Source organism: Talpa europaea (genome assembly GCF_964194135.1).
Source record: "Talpa europaea genome assembly, chromosome: 15".
Classification (NCBI taxonomy): domain Eukaryota; kingdom Metazoa; phylum Chordata; class Mammalia; order Eulipotyphla; family Talpidae; genus Talpa; species Talpa europaea.
The window spans coordinates 33,304,627-33,326,935 of record NC_140083.1 but is presented as its reverse complement, the minus strand read 5'-3'; the positions used below and the strand labels follow the sequence as shown (position 1 = coordinate 33,326,935).

Here is a 22,309-nt window from a genome sequence, read left to right as displayed (position 1 = left end):
GGGCAGAGCAGGCAAACTGACGAAATAACACTACTGAGGGGAGCAGCGGGCAGCAGGAGAGGTCTGTGCACCATGTGGGACCCTCGCCTGGAGGCTGGGGATTGAACTGGCGCTGCAGAGGCTGCGGGCAGCTTCGCAACCCAGCGCTCAACCGCTGTGCCACCAGGGATGCCCAGATCTTTCTATTTATTCATACAAGAACTGGGGTGTAGGCCAGAGGTGCCAGGGGTGAGAGGATTCACCAGAGACAGGGGGAGCAGAACAGACAGATTGACTGAAACACACTGCTGAGGGGAGCAGCGGATGAGACAGGAGAGATCTGTTGCGCCATGTGGGTTAGCTCTCACATGCTCCCTCATGCTGCAGTGGCTGCGGATAGCTTCATAGTACTGCATCTCAATTCCTTGTGCCACCAGGGAGGTTCTGGAAAAAACAGTTTTTGAGGGAAGATCAGTCTAATTTTAAATTTGTTTGAGAGAAGGAATCATTTAAGTTGACTTGTCAAATATTTAGCTAGGATTCAGAGTTTGAGTTTCTTTACATAGCACTGATATTGAAACCATGAATATGGTTGAGATCAAGAAATTATACAGGTAATAAGTGGCAAAATTGAGATTTAAGTCCAAAGGTCTGCTTCAGGGTTCATATTCTTTTTTTTTTTTAATTTTTTTTTAAAAGATGTATTTTATTTTATTATTATTATTTCTTTTTGCATACAAGAGCTGGGGTACAGGCCAGAGATGTTTCAGATGTTTCTCTGTTACAGCAGAGAGGTTTCACCAGAGACAGAGTGGGGAACAGAACAGGCAGATTGACTGAAGTACACTGCTGAGGGGAGCAGCGGGCGACTCAGGAGAGGTCTGCTGTGCCATGTGGTTTCCTCCCTGGCCGGCCCGGGATTGAACTCATGCTGCAGAGGCTGTGGATTGCTTCACAGTGTGGTGCTTAATCCCTTGCGCCACCTGGGAGGCCCCATATTCTTTTTTTTTTTTTTTTTTAAAGATTATTTCTACATACAAGAGCTGGGGTGCAGGCCAGAGGTGCGGGTGCTGAGAGGACTTACCAGAGACAGAGTGGGGAGCAGAACAGGCAGATCCACTGAAATCCACTGCTGAGGAGAGCAGCAGGTGAGATCTGATGTGCCATGTGGGTCAGCTCCCTGGCAGAGATCAAATTTGTGTTGCAGTGGCTGCCCATAGCTGCCGCGGACCAGCACAGCAGTAAACGATGAGGCCACCTCAGGGTTGAGAGAAGCGTGCAGGGTGGTCAGGGGGCGAAAGAAATGACACACAGACACACTTCAAGAGTGAAAATCTGAGTGTAATTTTCTTTAAGTTTGTGACTAGTATATATATGTTTTCTAAAACCACAGGAATGAATATCAAAGAAATTAGCTTGCTCGCTGGCTTAGTCTATCACTATCAGGGAGGTGATCTACATAACAAGCAATGACCATTATAGAAGAAAGAAGGAAGTTTAGAAAGACAAATAGGATTAAAGTTTGTAGTTCTAGGAAGAGGGACAAGATTTTTAGCATTCTTGTAGTGGTTCTTGGTGGTCGTTGTCTTTTGATAAGCTTCTGCCTTTTCAGGGAACTTCCGCTGCACTTTCTCTGCTTCAGGCTGTCCCGTCCCGTCCCGTCCCGTCCCGTCCCGTCCCGTCCCGTCCCGTCCCGTCCCGTCCCGTCCCGTCCCGTCCCGTCCCCCCCCCCTCCCCCGCTGGTTGCCCAGCCGGATTTAGGGACCTCTAGGGACCGTGGCGAAAGCCATTCCTAAAGATCACTGAGGGGGGGAGGTGCAGCAGGTAGGGTTTTGCTGTTCTCCCCCTGCGTGCTAGCCGGACCTAGGGACGGTTAGCCCTAAAGGTCACTGCAGGGGGAGGTGCAGCACATAGCTTCATAGTGCTGAGACTTAACCCCTTATGCCCCCTGGGTCGCCCCAGAGATCATATTTTTAACCTCTGGCTATCAGTATAATGAAAGAAATCCTTTATTCACAAACATGTCATAAACATGTGTTTGCTCTTCTCATTTTCCAAGTTACTTCTTTTGTTCTTTTGCCATTTATGTTTTACCCTTTTCTGCATAAACTTTCATTTAATCTTAATTAGTACAACTTGAGCTTTGAAGGCAGACATTCTTGGTTTGGAGCTCTGCCATTTGTATTTATCTGAAGATTCCTTTGTTAATCACCAAATCCAGTGACCTTTTTTTTCTAATTTTCTTTGGTGTGTATCCAGCAAATAGTTCTTACTGAAATCTAGGTTCCATCTCCAATAATAATTTACCACTCAACTTTTTTGTTTGTTTTACCTTTTACATAGCTTTGAACTCTGATTTTTCTCTCCACTTCAGTTACTCTTGATTTTGTTCTTTTTCTCCTCTTCTCTCTTCAGGGACTTAGTTGAGGCCCTTTTTGTTTTTCTCTTCAACTCTGTAATAGCTTCCTGTCTCCGTATCTAGTCTTGTCCTTTCTAGTCCAATTTCCCCTTCTAACCCAGTGGTAGTCTCTTAAAATATAGCTCTTATATTTCACTGCTTAAAAACTTGTCAGTGGTTTTCCATTTTCAGCAGTATTATCCCTTAACAATTTTCTTTAGGATATTTCTCTATGGAAAAAAGGTAAAACGAGTTTGGGAAATGCTTGTATAAATGCATTTAGCCAGCTTTCTTTTTTTGTAGTCTCTTGGTGTGCTGATGTGTATTGTGAATGTACACAGGGGTTACAGAGCAAATGCAGTATTTCTCAAATATATAGTAGCAGTCTCTTATCTGAGGGCAGAATGTCCCAAGATCTCCAGTGAGTCTGAAATTGTGACTGGTACCAAGCCCTATCTAGTAAGTCCTTCCCTAACATTGTCAAATTTTCTTGGAAACTATGACTTAATGTGAAATGACATGTATAATGGAAGCAGGCCCTCGAATAATGTCATTCAGTGTTGACTGGGGTTATTTTTTCTGCATCAGTGTTACAACTAAATGATGTTAAATTAAATAATGTTATTTGAGGCCCTGTTTTTTCCTATGGACCTATGATAAAATTTAACTTATGTAAGGCACAGTAAGAGATTAACAACAATAATAAAATAGAATAATTATAACATTGTGATAAAAGTTGTATGAATGTGGCCTTTCAGAATATCTTACTGATTATAATATTTTCAGGCCATGGTTGACTGCCCGTAACTGAAACCAGAGAAAGCAGAAGCACAGTTAAGGGGAAGGTACTATATCTGATTATAGTATACATTAACAAAATACATGTCTAGTGTTTCAGGATATGTTTTATTAAAACCCACAAGAATAAATTCCATACTTTAGGATATTGAATTCTAGGACATTTTTGATTCATTTAATCTCTTCCTATACTTGTAGTCTTATCTCTGGCATTGACCATACCAACATGGAGTTCCCCATTGGGTAGAAGTCATGTGTTTCAGCCTTCAGTGGCTTCACCACCTGTCAGGAAAACCCCCTACTACGCCTAAAGGTGTGGTCATCACTGTTTCTCTGCAGCATTCTTTGATTAATTCAAGAAGACTTTACACTTCTTTTCTTAGTACTCTTTTTAGAGTATACTTGGCAAGAACCTCCATTTTAACCCTTTGCACTCTGAACCATTTTACGATATTTTGATTTAATTTCTTGTGCCATTTCAAGATAAAACTTCAGGGAAACATGCATGTCTCAAAAAGTTGCGTTGTGGGCCTCCCCTGTGGCGCAGCGGTTGAGCGCTGGGTTGCGAAGCTGCCCGCGGCCTCTGCGGCGCCGGTTTGATCCCCGGCTGCTCCCAGGCCACTGGAGGAGGGTCCCACATGGCGTGCAGACCTCTCCTGCCGCCCGCTGCTCCCCTCAGCAGTGTACTTCGGTCCTTCTGCCTGCTCTGCTCCCCGCTCTTGCTCTGGTGAATTCTCTCACCCTCCCGCGCTTCTGACTGTACCCAGTGCATGTATAAACAAAAAACAAACAAATAAATAAATAAAATAAAAACATGCCTCTATAAAAAAATAAAATAAAAAAAAATAAAAAGTTGCGTTGAATTAACCTCAATTCCCCGTAATCACCAATAAATTGCAATGTCCCCTGAGAGGGGACAGTGGAGTGCAAAGGGTTAACTGTTTTCACGTTACTGTAACTGCCTTTGCATTTTTATTTCTGCAGGAGACTGTCAGCTCCTTGAATACTGGACTGATTTCATTTATATGACTTTAGCATCTGGGACAATTTTTGGATATAGGTTAAACTTTTGAGTTATAAAATAATTATAGGAACATGTCAGATAATGTTGGAATTTATACATATAGTTAAGTAAGCCACCAGTAAACATTTCTTTTATCTCATCTTAGACCTCTCTTAGATTTTTATAATTAGTAGGTAAAGTGGCATCAAATAAAATGCCATAAGAAATTTTTATAGGGGAAAATGTCTTTAAAAATATAATTAATTATAAATTTTTCTTTATTTTTTGTAATTATTCATAAGACAGGTATCTTTTTTCTTAGATTAGGTAAGTAATATTCTGTGTTCAGTGAAAATAGTTGTAATTAATAAAAACTTAGTAATTGCTTTTTCTTCCAGATAATTTGAGTTTCATATTGAGGTGACGGGGCCTCCCCGGTGGCGCAGCGGTTGAGCGCTGGGTTGCGAAGCTGCCCGCAGCCTCTGCGGCGCCGGTTCGATCCCCGGCTGCTCCCTGGCCACCGGAGGAGGGTCCCACATGGCGCGCAGACCTCTCCTGCCGCCCACTGCTCCCCTCAGCAGTGTACTTCAGTCCTTCTGCCTGCTCTGCTCCCCACTCTGGCTCTGGTGAATTCTCTCACCCTCCCTCGCTTCTGACTGTACCCAGTGCATGTATAAACAAAACAAACAAACAAATAAATAAATAAATAAACATGCCTCTATTAAAAAAAAAAATAAAAAAAAAACATATTGAGGTGACGCATTCGTTTATAGTATTTAGGGTAAGAAATGTTACTTTATATGAAGCATTGTTTAATGTATATCTTTCTTTTCTTAGGCATCATTCCTAACAAAGAAGTTAAATATTGGTGGGAAAAGAGTAAACCTTGCTATATGGGTAAGTTATTATTTTCAGTTGTGTGAATAAAAGCCCTTGCCTGTTCTTAATATCCAATAATTAATTGGTTCAAGGGATATAAATTTAAACTTCTCAATTTTTTTTTTTTTTTTTTAGTTAACTGAAAGTTGCCAAACCTTTTGTTAATAAATTATTTTTCTAAAATCTGGCTAAGAATTATACCTTGAATACAAGCGTACACATGTATATTGCTCTAACTTTTAAGCTGGAGATAAGAATTATATTTTTGAATGTAATTGTGTTATACATGAATTTTTCAACTCTGAGGGATTCCACATCAGAGAAAGGACAGGGTGGGTGGACAGGCTGCCTCACCTTTCTTCCTTGTGTCTTCATGTTCTATCCTCCTAAGGGAATACATTCTCTCTTTTCTCCATCCTTGGGGAACCTGAATTTTAGGCAAGGCTGATTCCTACATCATAATCCATATAATGGCCTTTTTGACCCTCTGGCAACTGAATTGCTTTTTTGGTTGGTGTGGGGAAATTGCTGAGGGGAAGAGGGGATGGAAGAAGAGCAGTAATTTTTTATATCAGTAAAACATTAAGTATTGTATATAATCTGACTGAAAAAATTTATAACCTGTTTTGTTTCTTCAGTGTTTTGGGGTTGTGACTTCATGTTCTACTTACCAATTAATAAGTTTACTGTAGTTGCTACAGCAGATGTATGTATTTTTTCTTCTGATCTAATAAACATTTTGTTTCTTTATTTAGGATACAGCAGGTCAAGAGAGATTCCATGCTTTGGGTCCAATTTACTACAGAGATTCAAATGGAGCCATTTTAGTGTATGATATAACAGATGAAGATTCTTTTCAGAAGGTATTCTGTTTACTTATGGGTAGATAACTTAGTAGAAGGAAAATACTGATTTTTCAAGTTTCCATTAACATACCTTTTTGTTTACTTATGTGATTAATCTTGGTTTTAAAGGTATACAGTTTGTGCATAAGTGGCGACCACTTATATATTTTAATTGTGTATTTAATTTATATTAATATGACTATCAGAGTTTTTAATAGTTTATTACATGACTTTCTCAAACATTAGGAAAGAGAAATAATCTGAAGTGAAGCTTCAGAAAAGCATAGTTTTTTTCCTTCCTATTAAAAACAAAATCACATACTTTTCTTTGATTCCGTGTACAGTTGGACAATTCTTGTTGTGATTGCACAAACCTTTATTGTAAACAGGAAAAAGAACTAAATCAAGTTTAACCTCTTTCTCATCACAGTTATCCTGGAGGGTAGACTATACATTTTATTATTTTTTAAAAGATTTATTTATTTATGCATTCAAGAACTGGGGTACAGGCCAGAGGTGCAGGGGTAAGAGGATTCACCAGAGACAAAGTAGGGAGCAGAACAGGTGGATCTACTGAAATACACTTCCAAGGGGAGCAGCGGGCAAGACTGAGGAGGTCTGCTGTGCCATGTGGGTCACTTCTCTGACTAGCTAGGGAATTGAACTTATGCTGCAGTGGCTGGTAATAGCGTGATAGCTCTATCTTTAGCCCCTGTGCCACCAGGGAGGCCCCAAACTCTACAGTTTAAGAGGACAATTTAGGTAGTGCTTATTTTTTTTTTAAAGATTTGTTTTTATTTATTTTTGTATATAAGAACTGGGGTGTATTCCAGAGGTGCAGGGGTTAAGAGGATTCGCCGGAGACAAAGTGGGGCAAGAACAGGCAGATCTACTGAAATACACTGTTGAGGGAAGTAGCAAGAGAGACAGGAGAGGTCTGCTGCACCATGGGGTTTAGCTCCCTGCCAGGGATCAAACTCATGCCACAGTGGCTAGCTGGCTGGCTATAGCTTGATAGTGCTGAGACTTTAACCCCTTCGCCACCAAGGACTACCCTAGTGTTTATTTTAAAGCTCCTTTTTTGTTACCCCCTCTTGAAGCATATACAGTAAATGTAGATTTTTAAAATTGTTTGGGCTCTTGCTGACACCATGGTCCACTTCCTCTTTGGATTTGCTTTGGGCAGTGTATTAGGGAGGTATCTGGCTCAGAACTGTGACATACCAAACCTGACTGAAAATCTTGAAGATATTATAAAGGACTTGGATGCCAAGAAGAAACCCTGTAGATCTGGAGGTCAACCCCAGCACTGCCTTCTCAATACACTGATTCTGCTGCAGTGAAGGGCCACCTTTACTATCTGAACCAAAATCTTTTAACTTACTGTCTCAGTGATTATTTTCTTTGCTAAGCCCTGCGTTGTCTTAATGGACAGATAGGGTTTCATGTTCAGAATAGCTCTGACTTTTGCAGTACCATTGCCTTTTCCCATCCTCCTTCCAGCCACATAGGGGCTTCTAAGAATGGAGTTTTGGTGTTCGATTAGTAATCGTGGCCTTTAATTAGTTGTTGCTCCCTTATTCTTTGAGATTTCTTGTATCTGTTTTAAAAAAAAAGAATGAGTTTTGTGCAACTGATCAGGTAGACATTATGCTGATTTCATAGTTTAGCAATTATAATGGCATTTAAACCTTTTACACTAAATTATGTTATTTCAGTATAATTAAAATTAAAATTTAGAAGCGAAAATAAGTTATTTGGAACAGAAAAGTGAGTAACCATTAAATTTTCTCTGAATTCTCATCAGAATCAGGATGGATTACTTATTTGACCCTTTCTTTGAAAACTCTTGAAATAAATACGTCAAGAATATGTATAAAGGGGGTAATTTCGAGTCAGAAACTTTCTTGCTTTGAGTTACAGGTTTGTTATTGTTTAAATTGTTTGTCTTTTCAATTTTTTTCTCTTTATTTCCCAATATTTAACTGATGAATCATATATATATATATATATATATATATATATATATGGATCATTAATGGCATGTGGAAATGCTTTCAATGAGCAGTAGAACAACAGAAATAGAAATGATAGGTAATTTACAGATTTAATTTTTTTTTTTTTTTTTTTTTGGTTATACTGGGGCTGCCTTTTGGCATAAAAAGAAATGGTTCAAGTATTTTATTAAGAGAAAGTTGAGTCTTTTAGCTAGCTAAATGCCCATTTATCTCTTGTGCAACAAACCTCTCAAAATTTGGTGACTTAAAACAAAGTGTTATTTTTTATGATTTTGTGGATTGAGTGGGCAGGTCATCTACTCCATGTGGAATCACTCACACAGTGGCATTGAACTGCAAGTTTGACTAGACTGGGACATTACAAGAAGGCCTGGTTCTCCATATGGCCTCTGCATCTGGTGTCTCATCCTCTAGTACTTTTTTGCACATACTTTGTCATTATTCTGTATTCTGTCCTAAGTCTTTATTTACTTTTTTTTTTTTTTTTTTTTGGTGTAGAACTGAGGTGTAGGCCAGAGGTACGGGATGGGGTGGGGGTTGCAGTAGAGAATTCAACAGAGACAGAGTAGGGAGAAGAACAGGAGGACCTACTGAAATACATTGCATAGGGAGCAGCAGGCGAGACAGGCGAGGTCTGGTGCACCATATATGGGTTAGTTCCCTGGCTGGGGATTGAACTCAGGCCGTAGCAGTGATAGCACTGAGATTTAACTCCTAGGCCACCAGGGAGGCCCTCTGCCCTAAGCTGCTTCTATGACAACCACATACCAAGAGTATAGCTGCCTTCTTAAGGCTTACCTCTGGAACAAACATAGTATTAACTTCTGCCACATTCTTTGGTCAAAGCAACTTACAAGTCTTGTCCAGATCCAAAGAGAAAATAGACTAACTGTCCATGGGAAGATTGGCAAAGAATTTGTGATTATCCTTCATTCAGCACAGAATATATGGGGGTAATTATTATGATGTCTGTGGAAGGGGATCTGATTGGAGATGAATAATACACTTTTTAAAAACTTATTAGATTCAGTTGGTTATGGTGCTATATGTGCAGAGACTAGAGCAATTCATTATTGAATTCTGGCATGTTTGAGGTGATAAAGATACATACTTTATACCAGTACTCTTTTCTTTTCTTTTTAAAGATTAATTTATTTATTTATATAAGCACTGGGTACAGTCAGAAGCGTGGGAGGGTGAGAGAATTCACCAGAGCCAGAGTGGGGAACATAACAGGCAGACTGACGAAGTACACTGCTGAGGGGAGCAGCAGGTGGCAGGAGAGGTCTGCGCACCATGTGGGACCCTCGCCTGGTGACCGGGGATCAAACCGGTGCTGCAGAGGCTGCGGGCAGCTTTGCAGCCCAGTGCTCAACCACTGCGCCACCAGGGGAGGCCCTCACATTTTTCTTAATATAAGTCACCTAAAGTAGAAGTTAAACTTTATACATATATATGAATGAAACAAAAAGATGGTGTTATTACAGAGATACAGTATTGCTAATTGATAACCTTTATTTTTATAAAGATTTTTGTTTCACTAAAGACAGTTCCTCTGCATTTTTGAAGAGAACAGAAGGGTGAAAATGTTACATTTGTACCATGGGACCAGGTGCACAATAGGTGCTTGCCACATGTCTAAATTAATTTTTATAATTTATAGGTTTTTTTTTTTTTTTTGCAAAGTGGGGGGAGGACAGTTGTTAGGTTCTTTGTGATTTAATTACACAGATTAAATTCCATTACAAAAAATGAGAAGTATCCTGCTTCTTTATTTTGTTCTTGTGGTCAACATATTTGAAACCTTGAGTTCAAAAGATTGATTTACTTAACTCCAGTTTACTCCCATCTGTGCCTGCTGCTATGCTTCTTCCACAATAAAGAACCAGTTTGTTACTGGAGTCATTGTATACTGGTGGTTCTTCACCAGGGGGTGGCAATATCTGGAGGTGACCACTTGCTTGTCATAACTGGAGGGTGCTATTGGTATCTAGTGATCAGGAGACGGGGATGCTGCTAACCATAACTGTATTGTGGAGGACAGTCCCTCATAACAGGAATTATCTGAGCAAAAATATCATTAGTGCCAAGTTTAAAAAATCTTACACTTGGGGCCTCCCTGGTGGCGCAGCGGTTGAGCGCTGGGCTGCGAAGCTGCCCGCAGCCTCTGCAGCGCCGGTTCAATCCCCGGCCACCGACGAGGGTCCCACATGGCGCACAGACCTCTCCTGCCGCCCGCTGCTCCCCTCAGCAGTGTACTTCGTCAGTCTGCCTGTTCTGCTCCCCACCCTGTCTATGGTGAATTCTCTCACTTTCCTGTGCTTCCGACTGTACCCAGTGCTTGTATAAATAAATAAATAAAAATCTTAAAAAAAAAAAAAACCCACAAAAATAACTTACACTAAAGGATGAGAATTTTGCTACTCTTTTTTGTTTGTTTGTTTTTGGGTATCTATATACATTTTTTTTTAAAGCGTGTGACCAGAAACTCCTGTATCTTGCTTAGGAACAAAGGATACAAGTAACCACCTGTTCCTAAGTCCAAAGTGACTATACAAGTTCCTCCTATCAGAGGCTAGAAGCCTTTGCTTTGATGAACAACTTTGCTTGAATCTATGGAAGATATATGGAAATTTGTGGTTAGAAGTGCTTCTGTCTCCACTTACATGTAGATGCATATAGAGAAATATTTTCCCATTGTATGTGTGGTGTGCAGTATAATTAGTATTAAATAACATGATCTCCTACAGTGAATCATTTCTATTAGCAACTAAATAATGTGGTTTGTTAGACAAAATTTGGAGCTATTTTTATAATTTAAGTTTTGCAGTGTTGTAATGATAGTCTTTAAAACAGAATTTGTTTTAATATTTACTCTTTTGCATACAGGTAAAAAACTGGGTCAAAGAATTACGGAAAATGTTGGGAAATGAAATCTGTTTATGTATAGTTGGTAAGCATTTTTTTAAAAATGCCCTTTGTTTCTATAATGTTTTTCTATTAAAGAATAATAAATTGGTAATTATGTAAAAGCTTCATGAGAGAAGAATGGCATTTTAATACTAATATTTTTAGAATAACAGGATTTGGAAGTGATCTTTCAGGGTAATTTCTGTACTTTAAGAAAAACCTTGGCGGGCAAATGGGAAGCCAAACTTCTGGCTTCTAGTCTTCCACACTTACTTTAATTTGACCTTTAGTTTTTACCATGAGATTTTATTTAGAAAAAAAGAGTTCAGGAACTACTTTATTTTTTCCTTTATTTTTTTTAATTTAAATTTTATTTTATATTCCCCATACAATTACAACCCCCTTATTTTGACCCCAATCCCTCCTTTCCCCGCCCCCCAGCCCCATAGAGTGTCTCTGGTTCATAGTTGTTTGTTGATTTTGATTTTTTCTTTCTTGTAGTTATTCTTTTTTCTGGTTCCTTATTTAAGTTTTCTAGATTCCTGCTATGAGTGAGACCATCCAGTATTTTTCTTTTTCTTTCTGGCTTATTTGGCTGAGCATGATCCCTTCCAGCTCCATCCATGTTGCTGCAAATTGCATGTGTTTATCTTTTTTGAATGCTGAGTAATATTCCATGGTGTATATGTACCACATCTTCTTGATCCAGTCATCTGTTTTTGGGCATTTGGGTTGTTTCCAAAGCTTAGCTATTGTAAACAGTGCTGCTATAAACATAGGGGTGCAGGTGCTCTTTGGAATTGAGGTTTCTGTGTCCTTTGGGTAAATACCTAGGAGTGGAATTGCTGGATCATATGGAAGCTCAATGTTTAGTAGGCCAAGAAATCTCCACACAGCTCTCCACAGTGGTTGAACCAGTTTGCACTCCCACCAACAATGCAGGAGAGTCAGGAACTACTTTAAAACAGAGTTTTTTAAAAAAAAAAAAGGCAATGACATAAGCTAGTTTTTGCTCTATACATTTAATTTTACACATTTTTGAGTTGAGGGAAAATTTGACTCCAAGAATACAAACAGGTCATGATATGTGGAGGTATATTGGTGGAACAATATGCTTAAGGTTTTATAAAAGAACGGTAGAACTCACTCTTGGACTTCTGTAATTTCTCTTGGGTTACCTTTTTCTTTATAGTATTATTTCTTTGATAGAAAATGAATTATAGAACTATAAATTATACTAGACACGGCTTTGTATTTATAGACTTTACCTCATGTAATCTTTGTAATGATAAGACCTTTGTAGAGGAAACTGAGCTTGAAGATACAATACTTGCCCCACACCAGGCAGTTACCAAAACTGGGATTTGAATTGAAAAAGTCATTTTAATTTCTATGTGGAGGTTATTATTTCTTACGATAAATGAAGCTAATGCTTTGTTCCTTCTTTCTTTCTGTGAGACTGACAGTAAATACACTTATGAATAGTAAAACTGTATACTCTCCAGGTTCATATTGTAAGTTTATGAATATTGGATCTGCTAGTGTACTGGCTGAGTAGGTCAGGTATTTCTCATCAAGTGTTATGTAATGTTTATTAATGAATGGTATGACGTATGAAAGACTGTCTCTATTCTACCGCAGCTGTGATTTGGAATTTTAGTTAGATTTGTAATAATTTTTGAGGGCCTATTTGCTACAAAAATGAAAATTGTTTCATGTTAGAAGCCCCATCTGTGCTTCTCTCTCATCCCAACATTATCCCATTTATTGAATGTCAAGTGCTCATCTAAGAACTACACATTTATTACTTCATTTAAGCCTCTTGACAACACTGCATTTACATTGAGCTTGACACTTTCCAAATTACATAGCTAGTTATGGTAGGTCTGGTTTAACTAAGGCCTTTCTCCTGCTTCAAGCCCATATCTTCAACCAGTACTCTGTGTTACTTAATATGCACCAGACTGGGAATAGTGGCATAAATAAGTAAACAAAATAGATATGATCTTTATTTCTCAGAGCTTATTGGGAGAAAAAATAAACTTGCTGTATTATATGATAAATCCTATACAGGTGGAAGTACAGAATGGGTGATAGCACAAAAAGTAAGCCTTACTAAATTTGGAGGGTGAATAAGAGATTTCTTAGAGTGTTGGATAAATTAGCTAGATGAAGCCAGCATTATGGTAGTGAAAAGTGTATTATCTGTCATGGGCTTTAATTTTCTCATAAAATAATTGATTTTTCACATGATAATTTACTGAATATCAATGATTATGGCTGATAATAGTAACTATTCTATGTTGAGTATGTCCTATATATTTTCCCTTTACATATGTTTTCACATTAATCCTGCAGGCTTTGTTAACTGCATTTGTAAAAAGTTACACTAAAGGAGACTAGATAATTCCATATTTTTATGAAGTGAGCCAAGACTTAAACACAACTTTTATCAGCTTTAAAAGCCTTTTGAGGGTTCTCTCCATTAGGCCACATACTCTCCAGTCTAAGGAGAATGTGGTTCTAGCTCTTTATTGCTATGAGACCATCAGTAGTACTTTGATGGTTTGCTTTCAGATGTTTTATTCCTGTTAGAAAGTTTCTAATGCAGTTGCACAGTAGTATTCAAACAGATAAAAGCTTCCAAGTTTAGTCCTTTAGTTGTCTTGCTTTTAAAAGAATATAGGAGCTAAAAAATTTTTGAGTTTTGGAAAGATGTTACTTATTAACAGGTAGCTTTCTGTGACTTTGTGCTGTCACTCCATTGTGAACATTGATTGCTCAAAGAAATAGTGGAGGGATTAAAGTTTTTTTTTTTTTTTTTACAGATTTATTTTTATTTATTTATGCATGCATGCAAGAACTGAGGTATAGACCAGAGGTGCAGGGGGTGAGAGAACTCACCAGAGACAGAATGGGGAACAGAACAGGCAGATCTACAGAAATGCACTGCTGACGCGAGGGGTGAGCGAGACGGGAGAGGTCTGCTGTGCCATGTGGGTCAGCATCCTGGCTGGGGATTGAACTCATGCCAGTTCAGTGGAACATCAGACACATACCACAATGGCTGAAGATAGCTTGCTAGTACTGAGACTTTAACCCTTGTGCCATAAGGGAGGCCCCAAACATTAAAGTTTTGAAGTCTAAAATAATTGGGTTATTAAAACAGTTATTTAATGGTAACTGGGTTTATTAAAATTAGTAAAGTCTAAAGTGTTATTAAATAATAAAGCAAAGTCCACTATATATATTATTTGAGAATAATTTCTCTTAAATAGTCATTTAAAATGTTTGATTTTGGTAAAATTTGAAAAAAAAAAACACTGAAGATCAGAAAAAAAAAATCATAGGGATTTAGTTAACTGGAGCAAAAATTTCTTTGCTAGCTAAAGAAAACAATCCTGTTTATCTTTCTATGTGGCAGAATGTTGTGTCTACTTTGAACTACCAGCCACTAGATGGTGCTTTGTGCATTCTTTGTAGCATAAAGCAACTTGTTTTCCTCTGGTGTTCCTCTGGTGACTGTCAGATATATTCGCTGTAATATTTAGCAAATGGAAATTTTTATTGACAAATTATAATGTAGAAAATAAGAAGTAATAGGTGTCTTCCTACTGAGGTAAACAGGTAACTGTTCAAAGAAGAGAGAGTTCATTAACGAATTTGTTCATACCCATTGAACTTTTCTTGAGTAATATTCTCCCTCTCCTGCCTTCCCTCTCTCCCTCTTAGGCTGTGGTGTCAGATAGTTGCTTGCATCTGCTCATAATTAGGTGCTCAGATTACTGGATGTTCTCCACATACAGAACCTCTGAGCTTATCCCTTTCAGTTCTAAGCATGACATCTCAAGGTGCTTCATCCAAAATTGTCTTGTAGGTGCCCTAAGGCCCCAGGTAAAAAAATGACCTACATACAAGGTTTCTTTCCTCTCCTACCCTCCCCCTCCATAGTGGTAGTAGAAGAAAGGAAGATACTTGAAGTGATCTTCCTCAGGATATTTTTCCCATTCCTATCCATTATTTCCATTACCTTTACTACGTTGTACGTCAAAAATCTCCCCTTAATCTCTATCTTGTATTCACTAAAGAATTTGCAGTTGCAGTTTCTTCACTTCAGTGTTTTTTTATCATAATCTTAGTTTGGTTTCATTGCTTAAAAACAGGAGAGAGAAACTTATTTTCCGTAACGTTAAATTGCATGCATTATAAGTTCTTCTGTGTTTTTAACACAAATAGTACAGTTTCCCGTTCTGGTGGTGAAATGCTTAAAAAGCCATGCAATTTAATTCTTTCTCTAACCAGCTTATACCATCTAGGAAACCAAGATAGTCTTTGGACCTAAGAAGCTAGCCTAATACATCTTTGTGAAAAATAAAATTGCTTTGCTTATGATTGACTATAAGTTGGTTGAGGACCTTTTACACTTGGCTAAGAATCATAAGTTTATCTCTAGGTTCTAGTTAATCTTGTTTCGTATTATACCCAAATCAAAGAATAGCGCTTGTCTCATTGGAAAGTTATTCTTTCTGACAGAGACTACAGCTTCAGGAAGAATACTCATTATGCTATTTGAGGGATTATACTATTTTAGGAGTTAGTTAACTTTATAGTTTCAGGACATTTTTATTTTTTTTTTTTTATTTTTTTATTTTTTTTTTCTAAAAGATTTATTTATTTATTCATACAAGCACTGGGTACAGTCATAAGTGCGGGAGGGCGAGAGAATTCACCAGAGACAGAGTGGGAAGCAGAACAGGCAGACTGACGAAATACACTGCTGAGGGGAGCAGCGGGCACGGCAGGAGAGGTCTGTCGCTTCATGTGGGACCCTCGCCGGTAGCCGGGAAATGAACCGGCACTGCAGAGGCTGCGGGCAGCTTCGCATCCCAGCACTCAACTGCTGCGCCACCAGGGGAGGCCCTCAGGACATTTTTAAATCTAATGGGGACCAGTAATATTTTTCTAGGTGATTAAAGCCATAGTTATATATTTAGAATTGGCCTAATTTAATTATAAAATGAATCAGTACTAAAGATTGGCATTTACTTTTTCAAATTAGGTAATAAAATAGACTTGGAAAAGGAGAGACATGTTTCCATTCAAGAAGCAGAATCGTAAGTGTGTTATCCTCTTCCCTTTTCCCTTATAACTCCCCATTGGAAGTCTTCTTTTTTTGCAGTGTGCTTTCAGTAAAATCTGAGTGATGCAAAAGAAAACTCTGTTGTGAATCACAAAAACTTTGAAGTATTTGAGTTCCAAATTAATTTATAAAATCTTCACTTCTTATTAGATGTGTGTTCTTGTTTAAAATTGAGTTTAATATATAGAAATATTAAATGACTATATAATCTTAATTTCACTAAATCTGGGTTAATTAGTAATTTAAGTTACTCAAACTGCTGTTGTGAAAAAATTCAGATAGCACTCTTGATAAAACAAAAAAGCTTTATTTCTTAACATCAATCTCTTATGCCACTTTTTTTTTTAAGATATGCAGAATCTGTGGGAGCAAAGCATTATCATACTTCAGCCAAACAGAACAAAGGAATTGAGGAACTCTTTCTTGACCTTTGCAAAAGTAAGTATGTTCAGAATTAGTATGAGTATATTAGTAAGAGTATGTTAGGCTTTTTTAATATAGAATATTGGTATTTTTTTAAGTGATGCTTTACTATCTACATTAATGTCCACATTGATGATTTGTCACATCTGCCAGTACTGTTATTTATTTAATATTTTTAACTCATCTTTTTTAAAAGATTTATTTATTTATGCATACAAGAGCTGGGTTACAGGTCAGAGGTGTGGGAGGGGTGAGAGGATTCACCAGAGACAGAGTGGGGGAACAGAACAGGCAGATTGTCTGAAGTACACTGTTGAGTGGAGCAGCGGGGCGAGTCAGGAGAGGTCTGCTGCGCCATGTGGGTTGTTCCCTGGCTTGCCGGGAATTGAACTTGTGCTGTTGTGGTGCAGATAGCTTCATAGGTTGCGTCTTAACCTTTGCGCCACCAGGGAGGCCCTATTTTTAACTCTTTTTTTTTTTTTTTTTTAAGATTTATTTGTTTATACAAGCACTGGGTACAGTCAGAAGCGCGGGAGGGTGAGAGAACTCACTAGAGCCAGAGCGGGGAACAGAACAGGCAGACTGATGAAACACACTGCTGAGGGGAGCAGTGGGCAGCAGGAGAGGTCTGCGCGCCATGTGGGACCCTCACCCAGTGACCGGGGATCGAACTGGCGCTGCAGAGTCTGTGGGCAGCTTCGCAGCCCAGCATTCAACCGCTGCATCACCAGGGGAGGCCCTTAACTCATCTTTTTAAAGCTTAAATGCTTTAGCCTTATTGTGAGCTATAGTTTATAGTTATGAAATCATGTGTGCAATGTGCTAAATACATATTAAAATATATGCATAACTATTAAGTAAAAATGGACAGAATATACAGTTTAAAAGAGATTTAAGTCACATAACAACTTTTTGCTTTGGATGGACCTTATCTGGATTCAAATTTGACAAACTAATGAAAAAGACTATCTAGAAACAATCAGGATTATGTGAACACTCACTGAATGTTTGATGATATTAAGAAATGACCATAAATTTTTTAAGTGTGATTGTGGTGGTATGGTTATACTTCTTAAAAATTTTATGAATAGAATTGTGTATGGGATTTCATTCAAAATAATGGTATGGATCCTGAGAGGGTATGGATGATTTTCATTATGCTATTCCTGCTTTTATTTGTGTTTGAAACTTTCATTTTTAAAAAGATAGAAAGGAAGGACCTCCCCTGGGGGTGCAGCGGTTGAGCACTGGGCTGCAAAGCTGCCCGCAGCCTCTGCAGTGCTGGTTCGATCCCTGGCCACCGGCCAGGGTCCCACATGGCGCACAGACCTCTCCTGCTGCCCGCTGCTCCTCTCAGCAGTGTACTTCGTCAGTCTGCCTGTTCTGTTCCCCGCTCTGGCTCTGGTGAATTCTCTCACCCTCCCGTACTTCTGACTGTACCCAGTGCTTGTATAAATAAATAAATAAATATTTAAAACAAAAAAAAAAAAGATAGGAAAATAAATTTGTTTATATATAACTGAATGTCATTTCTCATATCGTCAGTAGGATGCATACTATACTTAGGAAAACCCTAGTCTGCAAAATAATAGAATGAAATGATTTTTGTCAAATTATGCTTGATTTATGGACTTTGTTCTTTAAAAAAAAAAGAAAGAGTGGAGAGCAGAATAGGCAGATTGACTGAAACACACTGCTGAGGGGAGCAGGGGGTGAAACAGGAGAGGTCTGCTGTATCATGTGGGTTAGCTCCCTAACCGGGGATCTAACTCGTGCTACAGTGGCTGCAATTGCTTCTTGGTGCTGCGACTTAACCCCTTGCGTCACCAGGAAGGCCTTTGGACTTTGTACTTTTTTGAGAACCTGATGAAACTATATAGTATTTTTCCTTATAAAATATATATAACTTGAAGTGAATTTCAATTTTATAAAAACCTAACAGTCATTCGTAATTCTTCTAGAGCTGTAATTCTCTAAATGGGGTGCCCTGATCATCAAATATCACTTGAGAATATATGTTAGAAATGCATATTCTTGGGCTCTCTACCCTAAACCTACTAAATCAAAATCTTTGGAGGTAGTACTCAGAATCTGTGTTTTAAAATCCCTGTGAATGATTTCCATGAACACCAAAGTTTGAGAACCACTGCTATACATATTAATCACATGAGAGCTTATTAAAATGAAGTATTTCAGTATAGTATGTCTGCTGTGGGCCTGAGTTTCAGATTTCTAATAAGTACTCAAGGATGATGATGTACTCAGACCATAGTAGTATCCATGTTGTAGATCAGTAGCTTACAAATTTTTTTTTTTTATAGAGGCATGTTTTATTTGTTTGTTTGTTTGTTTTTTGTTTATACATGCACTGGGTACAGTCAGAAGCGCGGGAGGGTGAGAGAATTCACCAGAGCCAGAGCAGGGAGCAGAGCAGGCAGAAGGACCGAAGTACACTGCTGAGGGGAGCAGCGGGCGGCAGGAGAGGTCTGCGCGCCATGTGGGACCCTCACCCGGTGGCCGGGGAGCAGCCGGGGATCGAACCGGCGCCGCAGAGGCCGCGGGCAGCTTCACAACCCAGCGCTCAACCGCTGCGCCACCAGGGAGGCCCTTACAAATGTTTTAAGCCTGACATCTTTATTAGAAAATTGTCTATTTAGGGCCTCTCCGGTGGCGCAGCAGTTGAGCGCTGGGTTGCGAAGCTGCCCGCGGCCTCTGCAGCGCCGGTTCGATCCCCGGCTGCTCCCCGGCCACCGGAGGAGGGTCCCACATGGCGCGCAGACCTCTCCTGCCGCCCGCTGCTCCCCTCAGCAGTGTACTTCGGTCCTTCTGCCTGCTCTGCTCCCCGCTCTGGCCCTGGTGAATTCTCTCACCCTCCCGCGCTTCTGACTGTACCCAGTGCATGTATAAACAAAACAAACAAACAAACAAATAAATAAACATGCCTCTATAAAATTAAAAAAAAAAAAAGAAAAAAGAAAATTGTCTATTTAAAATGATGTAAGAGGGCCTTCCTGGTGGCGCAAGGTGTTAAGACGCAACCTATGAAGCTATCCTCAGCCACTGCAGCACAAGTTTGATCCTGGCCAGGGAGTTACCCACATGGTGCAGCCAACCTCTCCTGACTTGCCCACTGTTCCCCTCAGCAGTGTATTTTAGTCATTCTGTCTGTTCTGCTCCCCACTCTGTCTCTGGTGAATCCTCTCATCCCCCACACCATCGGCCTACATGCCAGTTGTTGTGTGCATAAATAAATTAAAAAAATAAATATTTAAAAAAAGGTTATCCTCTGGACCTAAGTTTAGGAACCCTTTTTCTGTTTTAGGAAGTTTTGTTTTGGGCCTCCCTGTTGGTGCAAGGGGTTAATTACCACACTGTGAAGCAATCAACATCCTCTGTAGAATGAGTTTCATCCCCAGCTGGCCAAGGAGCAACACACATGGCGTGGCAGACCTCTTCTGTCTCGCCTGCTGCTCCCCTCAGCAGTGTACTTCAGTCAGTCTGCCTGTTCTGTTCCCCACTCTGTCTGTGGTGGATCCCACCCCCACCCCGCATCTCTGGCCTGTTCCCCAGCTCTTGTATGTAAAGATAAATAAATCTTTAAAAAAAAATTTTTGTTGTTTTAAGGACTCCCTCTTCTCTTCCCTCATCTTTTCAGATATGTATTCCCAAATATTTACTCCTAGTCTGTATCTTTCTTTTCATTTTTTGTAACTGTCTCTCAAAGAGTATTTTTTTAAAAAATATTTTATTTATACATATAAGAACTGGGGTATAGGCCAGAGGTGAGGGGGTGGGATGATTCACCCAGTGACAGACAGGGGAGCAGAACTGGCAGATCTACTGAAATACACTGCTGAGTGTACTGAAATACACTGCAGTGGGCTAGACAGGAGAGGTCTACTGCACCATATGTGGGTTAGTTCCCTGGACGGGCATCAAGCTCATGCTGCAATGGCTGGTGATAGTATAATGGTGCTGACTCTTAACTCCTGCGCCACCAGGGAGGCCCTGAAAGATTATCTTTTCTACATTGTATAATTTTGATAGGTATGTCAAAAATCACATGAACAATATGGAATCTATTTCTGGACTTTGTTTACTGATCTTACTTCATTAGAGTAATTTGAAACTATATCACATAGCGTGAGTCTTCCCACTTTGGGTTTTTTTGCTTGTTTGTTTTTTATATTTTAAAAGGACAGAGGGAAAGGAAAAAGATATCTGCGTAGTCACAAGATGGACAGTCTTGGGATGAGAGCTGCCAGGTCTTCCAATTTTGTTCTTCCCATGTCGCAAACTCATTCTTATAGTATCATAAAGGTATTATGTTACTAGTCAAAGAATAAATCTTGTACTTTAAATATTTGTATGTGGAACAATTTGAACTTTGATATATTTCTAGGTATGTTGCAGGAAAAGCTTTTTATTGAACATAACTTAAGAATTATGCCCCTAAATAATTTCTTTTCTTCCTTTCTTAGGGATGATAGAAACAGCACAAGTGGATGAGAGGGCAAAAGGCAATGGCTCCAGTCAGCCAGGAGCTGCAAGGAGAGGTGTACAGATTATTGATGATGAACCTCAAACCCAGAGCAGTGGTGGAGGTTGCTGTTCTTCTGGATAACTGTTCACACCTAAGAAATTAAAAAAACAAACTGTGGATCATTGCCCTCAACATGAAGACTGCCATATTCCAAGTCACGTTATTTTACCAATGGAATTATAGGATTAACAGTATTTTAAATTACGTTTATAACACTGCAGAGACCTTAAGTGCTAAACTTAGTGGAGTTTGTGACCAGAGAATTGGCATTTTCTACAAATGTTAACAAAGCAATTACCAATGGCCTTTTTACATATTTTTTCTTTAATAAGGAATAATATGCATGTAGAAAAGACCTACTTAAAGGCTTCATTTATATTCTTTTAAATCAAATCTTTATTTAATAACTTATATATGTTGTTGGAATGATATACATTTTTGCAGCCCTTTGTATTTTGTGGTAGTTTGAATTGTATCACTTCTAAATAGCAGACTTTTTGTTTTGTTTTTTTAATTAGCAGATACCTGAAGTACTATTTTTGCAGGGTTTGCACAGGCCCCTAACTGTCTACTACTTTGATATAATCTATATACATCCTGTATGCTGAGCTGGTAAAATACATTGTACATTACACATTAAATATTTTATCTGCTTTTATAAGCGCAAGGTGCAAAAATATATACAATAGTCTCATTGATAACTGTAAAGTGAATTAACATTTGGTGATAATGCCTAAGCTTTTTGACTCTGTTATAAAGATCATAGTTACCTTTCACTTTTGTCTTAACTTGAAAGTGATGTGTTTAAATTTTCACATATACATTACTTGAATTATTGCTGTTGTCACATTTTTTTTTTTTGCCTAAGTCCATCTGATGATCGAACAGCAGCACTTGCCTTTGTATGTTTTGTTTTGTTTTGTTTTTGATAAAAGAGATGCCTTCTCAATTTTCCTTTAGGATGGTTCCCTTAGATTGTTTGAGTGGAGCATTGTTTCACTTTTGCAACGGTTTGGGTTTTCTCTTCCTTTATGTGAGTGAGATGGGTTTGCTGGTGTGAGAAGAGAGGAAGTGGGTCCCGGGTAGTAGCCACTCACCAGTACTCATTCACACAGCATGTTGATGTTAGTTTATGCTCCTGAGGCAACTTTTAGATGCTTTGTCAGCAAGTTGTATTTGTTCATTACTTGCCAGAGCTAAACACAGAAAGCTTTGTTCATTTTTACAAACTATCCTAAGTTTCTGTGAGGGAAAATTATTTCATGTAATGCAGTTATAGTGAACACTGGAAAGATTTGTTATAAAATTATATTCTTGTATACTTTGTAAATTAGTCTCATTAGGGTTTTTTTTTTCCATAAGCACAGAACAAC

The 22,309-nt window shown here is 38.8% G+C and overlaps 1 protein-coding gene across 1 annotated transcript in view; it reads left to right on the top strand.

Annotated features, from left to right (window-relative positions):
* RAB21 (RAB21, member RAS oncogene family) overlaps positions 1-21,017 on the top strand; it is a gene marked incomplete at both ends in the record, with an annotated part of 29,842 nt that extends 8,825 nt beyond the window's left edge. Inside the window, 6 exons of the mRNA XM_084255011.1 lie at positions 5,016-5,075; positions 5,813-5,920; positions 10,810-10,873; positions 15,890-15,944; positions 16,320-16,408; positions 20,875-21,017. Of these exons, the coding sequence (XP_084111137.1) occupies positions 5,016-5,075; positions 5,813-5,920; positions 10,810-10,873; positions 15,890-15,944; positions 16,320-16,408; positions 20,875-21,017 (519 nt within the window). The remainder of the gene's footprint in view (positions 1-5,015; positions 5,076-5,812; positions 5,921-10,809; positions 10,874-15,889; positions 15,945-16,319; positions 16,409-20,874) is intronic.
* Between the last annotated feature and the right edge of the window lie 1,292 nt (positions 21,018-22,309).